Source organism: Calidris pugnax, unplaced genomic scaffold, assembly GCF_001431845.1.
Source record: "Calidris pugnax isolate Ruff unplaced genomic scaffold, ASM143184v1 scaffold639, whole genome shotgun sequence".
NCBI classification, from domain to species: Eukaryota; Metazoa; Chordata; class Aves; order Charadriiformes; family Scolopacidae; genus Calidris; species Calidris pugnax.
In genome coordinates, this window is record NW_015091443.1 from 48,934 (window position 1) to 55,340 (window position 6,407).

Consider the following 6,407-nt stretch of genomic DNA (forward strand, 5'->3'; position numbering starts at 1 on the left):
GGGGGGTGGGGGGGGCACAGAGGTGACGGGGTGGGTCGGGCAGCACTGGAGGAGCAGGTCCCCGTCCCCACACCGGGTCAGAGGGGTGACAGGAGGGAGCAGTGATGGAGGCAGCAGGGTGGGGGGCCTGGGAGAGCCCCCAGACCCCTGTGGCTGGAGCACGGACCACAGCTGGGGATGGAGCCCGTGGTGGACATCACTGTGGGTGCCTGCTGCTCATTGCTGCGGGGACAACGGCCGGGGGGCGGATGGTGGTGATGGTGGTGGGGTGGTGGTTCCTCCAGGTGGGCTCATGAAGGTCTGGGCAATACGTGCCCGCAGCCCCCGTGCTGCCTGATGCTGCTGGCCCCGGGAGATGCGGGGGATGCGGGGGATTCTCCCGAGGGACCGGCGGAGGGAAGATGCCGTTTGCGGGCACCAGGCGGAGCTGGTGCTTCAAGGACCCCGGGGGCGGGGGCCCCCCCCCCCCCCCCGGGGCTGTCTCCCCCTCACTCCGTGCTGGTCCCCGCCTGGGTGACCGACGCTGGCTCAGCCCCTCTAGCCCTGCTCCCCTGGGCCACCACGGCGCCGTGCCGTGACCCACGCCGGAGCACGGCACGCGTGGCACAGCCAGCCCCCCCCCCCACCGCTGCGCTGCCGGCGACGGCATCTCCCCACCATCAGCTGCCTGCGCCCGGCCGCGTGACTGCAGCATCTGCAGCGGGTCCCCAGCCAGCCCTGCAGCAGCCAGACAGCCATCCCAGCCTCTCCCAGCTCCAGCCCAGCCCTGCATCATTAATCCCAGCCCTGCATCATCCCAGCCCTCCATCATCCTTCCAACCTGTTGCAGCTCCCTCCCTGCCCTGCATCATCCATCCATCCATCCATCCATCCATCCATCCATCCATCCATCCATCCATCCATCCCAGCCTCTCCCAGCTCCAACCCAGCTCTGCATCATCCCAGCCCTGCATCATCCATCCCAGCCCTGCATCATCCTTCTGGCCTCTCCCCTCTCCATCCCAGCCTCTTCCAGCTCCACCCTAGCCCTGCATCATCCATCCCAGCTCTGCATTATCCATCCATCCATCCATCCATCCATCCATCCATCCATCCATCCATCCATCCATCCATCCCAGCCCTGCACCACCCTTCCAGCCTCTCCTTTTTCCATCCCAGCCTCTCCCAGCTCCATCCCAGCTCTGCATCATCCATCCATCCATCCATCCATCCATCCATCCATCCATCCATCCATCCATCCATCCATCCATCCCAGCCCTGCACCACCCTTCCAGCCTCTCCTGTCTCCATCCCAGCCTCTCCTGTCTCCATCCCAGCCTCTCCCAGCTCCATCCCTCGCTCCGTGTGGCCGCAGCAGGTCCCTGTGCTGCTCGGGGAGGAGCAGCCCCCGTGAGCAGAGCCTGACTCTGCTCCTTCTCACCCCACTCCTGCTCCCCAGTGCCCCTGCTGTGACACCCCAGCTCTGTGCCCCCTCTGTCCCCTGCTGTGGTGACAGTTTGGCCCCATCCCGGCTCAGGGCTGGTCCGAGCTGCTCCATCCCATCACCCGGCACGTCCTGGCCCAGAGGGATGGTGGCAGTGGGGCCACCCACAGATCTGCACCCACACTCACGGGCACAACACCCCCATGGGTGAAGGCCAGGGGGTCCTCCTGGTCCAGCACCCCCCCCTCCGGCCAGGCACCCCTGAGACACTGCCCAGGACCACGATGAGTCCCCAGGGATGGAGAGCCCCCACCCCTGCCCGTGTCACCCTCACGTGGCACAAGCACTGGTGGTGCTGGCCACACTCTGGGGACAGGCAGGGACACCCCTGTGCCACAGGGACACCGGACAAGGACCAACTGTGGGGAGTGGACCCCGGTGGGATGGGTGGCACCATGGGACCAGCACGCGAGGGCAGCCCCCCCTGGCTCTGATCTGCTGCCCCCACCCCAAACCCCACTCAGCCCTTCCTCCTCCTCTTTCTATTCCTCCTCCTCCTCCTCTGCCAGTGCTCCCCAGCCCCGGTGTCCTCCTGCAGATGGCATGGTGGGCAGGGCAGGGGGTGCTGGGGGTCCCCAAAGGGATGCAGTGAGGTCTGGGGGTCCCCAGAAGGATGCAGTGGGTGCCAGGGGTCCCTAGAGGTATGCAGTGGGGTGTGGGGGTCCCCAAAGGGATGCAGTGGGTGCCAGGGGTCCTTGGAGGGATGTGGTGGGTGCCGGGGGTCCCCGGAGGGATGCAGTGGGGTCTGGGGGTCCCTGGAGGGATGAGGTGGGTGCTGGGGTCCCCAAAGGGATGTGGTGGGGTGTGGGGGTCCCCAGAGGGATGTGGCGGGTGCCGGAGCCGCAGCCCCACAGCGGGCAGCCCTCAACGCTAAGGTCTTACTTTTCTCTGTGGCTTCCAGGAGTTTCCTCCTCCCGCGTTTCTTCTGGGGGTCGGAAGGGGCCAGCTCACCCTCATCGGCCGGGGCGTCCAGGCCCTCCTTGGGGGTGCAGCGGCCGTTCTCCAGCGCCCGGCCCGTCTCGCCGTCCGGCAGGCTCTCCGTCTCGTCCTCCTCGGGCCGGCCGCCCTTGGGGCTGGCCCCGGCCTCCTCCGCCCCCTTCCACTGCCCACCGTCCCCTTCCACGTCCCCGTTGGGCAGCGGCTCGGCAGGGCTGGCCTCCGGGCAGGGCGGGGGGCACTTGGGGACGGCCGCCAGGTCTTTGGGGGTGTCACTGCTTTCCACCTGCCGAGGAGAGGGAAAGGAGGGTTACGGCCCTGTTCTTGCCCCCAGCCATGCCCCTGGCCCACATCCCACCGGTCCCCGGGGCAGGATCTCTTGCCCCACCTCATGGTGGCCACCCCCATCCAGCCTCTTTCCCCCATCCCCGTCCCCCTGCCCTGACCCCCCGATTCCCCACCACAGAGGTCACACCACGAAGGGTATCCCTGGTACCACAGCCCATACCCCCCAGAGACGTGACGTGGTGACAATCTGAGGACAAAAGCGCACGACGCCAAAAAGACCCAGTCCCACCTCCTGTATCTCAGGTGCGTTGGGCTGCCACCACCTGCAGGGTGGCCCTGGGGTGGGATGGGGATACAATGGCATTCTCAGGACCAGGAGATGTGGTCACGGAAGCCTCAGGACACAGACACGCGGTCACGACCCCATGAGGACACCACACAATGTCATGGCACCCAGAGAACCAGGATCTAGAGATGTAACATCATCAGGAACCCTCGGGACAAGGACATGCTGCCATGGCACTGTCACAACCAGGACACACTGCCATGGGACAAAAGGACACAGACATGTTGCTGTGGCATCTTCAGGACTGGGACACACAGACATGACACCCACAGGACCATGAGACACTGCCATGGCATCTTCAGGAACAGGATATGCTGCCAGGACATCCCCAGGAGCAGGACACATTGCCATGGCATACTCAGGACCAGAATATGGTGGCATCAACACCTTTAGGTCCCGGACATAAAGCCATGGCACCCTCAGGACCAGGACACATTGCCATGGCACCTCCAGGACCATGACGCTTTGCCATGGATACCTCAGGACCAGCAGAGAAGGCCATGCCACCATCAAGGCCCAAGACATGCTGCCATGACACCCTCAGGACCATGACACACTGCAGTGGCCCCCTCAGGACAAGGACACATGGCCATGACACCCTCAGGACATTGGTCGTGCTACCATGACGTCCTCAGGACCAGGACATGCTGCAGTGGCACCGTCTGAAGGACATGTAGCCATGACATATTCAGGACCAGAACACAATGCCAAAGCACCCTCAGGAGGAAGACACATGGACATGACATCGTCAATACCAGGAACACTGCTGTGACACCCTCAGGACCAGCACAAGTGGTCATGACACCCTCAGGACCAGGAGAAAGTGCCAAAGCACCCTCAGGACCAGGACACAGTGCCATGACACTTTCAGGACCAGGACACACAGACACAATACCCCCAGCACCAGATCATGCTGTCATGAAACCCTCATGCCCAGGACATGGTGCCGTGGTACACCAAGGACCAGGAGCACCTAATGTTGCAAGGACACCCTCAGGTCTGGGACATGCTGTATTGACACCCTCAGGACAAGGACACACAGCCATGGCACCCTCAGGACTGGGACACATGGCCATGGCACCCTCATAATCAAGACACGTCACGACACCCTCAGGACTAGGACATGGTGTCATGAGATCCTCAGGAGCGGGACACAATGCCATGACCACCTCAGGGTGACGACATGTGACAATGACATCCTGAGGAGCAGTACATGCTGCTACAGCACCTTCTGGAGAAGGATGCGATGCCATGACCCTTCCATGGTTAGGTCAAACAGCCAGGACCAGGACACGTGGATGTGACACACTGAGGACCAGGAAATATTGCTGGGCACCTTCAGGACCAGGACACAATGATGTGACAACCTCAGCACCAGGACACATGGGTGTGATACCGTCATGACCAGGACACTTCGCTGTGTCACCCTGAGGACCAGGATACACCACCATGGTGCCCTCAAGACCAGGACATGCTGCCATGACACCCCAAGGAACAGGACATGCTGCCATAACGTTCTCTGGACCAGGACACAAAGCCATGACACCCTTAGGAAACAGAAGACACATCCAAGGCATCCTCAGGACCAAGATACAAGGATGTGACACCATGAAGAGACACAATGCACAGTAGCTTCAGGTCCAGGACAAGTGGCCAAGACACCCTCAGGACCAAGACACACCCCCATGACACACTGAGGACCAGAAATCACTTCCATGACACCCTGAGGAGCAGGTCATGTTGCAACGAACAACTTCAGGACCAGGACACAATGCCATGAGGCTCTTAGGACCATGACACAATGCCATGTCACTGTCAGGACCAAGAAAAATGGAGGTGAGACCATGAGGATCAGGATGTGGAGCCATGGCACCCTCAGGACCAAGACACAAGGAGATAACACCACGAGGACCTGGACACACTGCCATTACACCTTCAGGACCTGGACAAACAGCCATGAAACCCTTGGGACCAGGACACAACTGCACCACATTGCCCTCAGGAACAGGACACAACACTGTGTCACCCTCAGGACCAAGACAAATGGAGGTGACACTACGCGGACCAAGACACAATGTCATGACACCCCCAGGAGCAGGACACGGTGCCATGGTACCCTCAAGATGAGGATGTCACCCAGCTGTCCCAGTCCCCATGCTGGTGAGGACATAACACCACAGTGCCCTCAGGACCAGGATATAATGCCACAGCACCCTTTGGACCAAGACAAATGGAGGTGACACCGTGAGGACCAGGACGTGGAGCCATGGAACCCTTGGGATCAAGGCAAAAGAACGTGACACCATGGGGACCTGGATACACTGCCATGACACCCCCAGGAGCAGGACACGGTGCCGTAGTACCCTCAAGACAAGGATGTCACCCAGCTGTCCCAGTCCCCACGCTGGTGAGGACACAATGCCGCAGTGCCCTTAGGACCAGGACACAACGCCGTGTCACCCTTTGGACCAAGACAAATGGAGGTGACACTACACGGACCAAGACACAATGTCATGACACCCCCAGAAGCAGGACACGGTGCCGTGGTACCCTCAAGACAAGGACATCACCCAGCTGCCCCAGTCCCCACGCTGGTGAGGACATCCCCAGCGCGGGGGGGACACTGGAGCTGCCCAGGCTGTGACACGGCGGAGACCAGGGTGGCATCGCCGGTCCCCGCTGGGCCACCAGCCCTGGGGGAGCCACGGGCCACGGCCAGGGCTCGGGAGCGGAGTCAGAGCGAGAGGAGCGGCCCGTCCCGGCGGTTTCCGTGGCAAAGGAGAGTGAAAGTGCCGCTGCGTCACCGTCACCGTCACCGCGCGGCGCAGCCGTGGCAGGGTGGGCTCTGCCTCCGCTCGGCACCGATGCCGCAGCCCCTCCCCGCGGGGGGCACCGGACCCCCCGGAGACCCTGTACGGTGCCCACGGGATGGGGGTGCCCATCACAGACTTGTGCCCCCCGGACCCACACTCTCCTCCATGAGCTCGTGGCCCCCCAAACCTCCACACTCCTCCCCATGAGCTTGTGCCCCCCAGACCGCCACATTCTCCTCCACGACCTTTTTTCTCCCAGACCCCCACACTCACCCACACGAGCTTGTACCCCCTGGAACCCCCACACTCGCCCCCATGAGCTTGTGCCCCCCAGGACCTCCACACTCACCACTCTGAGGTTGTCCCCCCCAAACTCCCACACTCACCCCCATGAGCTCGTGCCCCCCCAGACCTCCACACTCACCTCTCTGAGCCTGTGCCCCCTGGGACCCCCACACTCTCCTCCACAAGCTTTTGCCCCCCAGACCCCCACACTCTTCTCCATGAGCTTGTGCCCCCCAGACCCCCACACTCTGTGAGC

The 6,407-nt window shown here is 62.5% G+C and overlaps 1 protein-coding gene across 1 annotated transcript in view; it reads right to left on the reverse strand.

The window, feature by feature from the left end:
- The window catches only part of DNMT3A (DNA (cytosine-5-)-methyltransferase 3 alpha), a 26,032-nt gene extending 20,330 nt beyond the window's left edge, over nucleotides 1-5,702 (reverse strand). Inside the window, exons 1-2 of the mRNA XM_014961566.1 lie at nucleotides 2,997-5,702; nucleotides 2,366-2,705 (exon numbers count right to left, since the gene is read on the reverse strand). Coding sequence (XP_014817052.1) covers nucleotides 2,366-2,705; nucleotides 2,997-3,071 — 415 coding nt within the window. The 5' untranslated portion in view covers nucleotides 3,072-5,702. The remainder of the gene's footprint in view (nucleotides 1-2,365; nucleotides 2,706-2,996) is intronic.
- Between the last annotated feature and the right edge of the window lie 705 nt (nucleotides 5,703-6,407).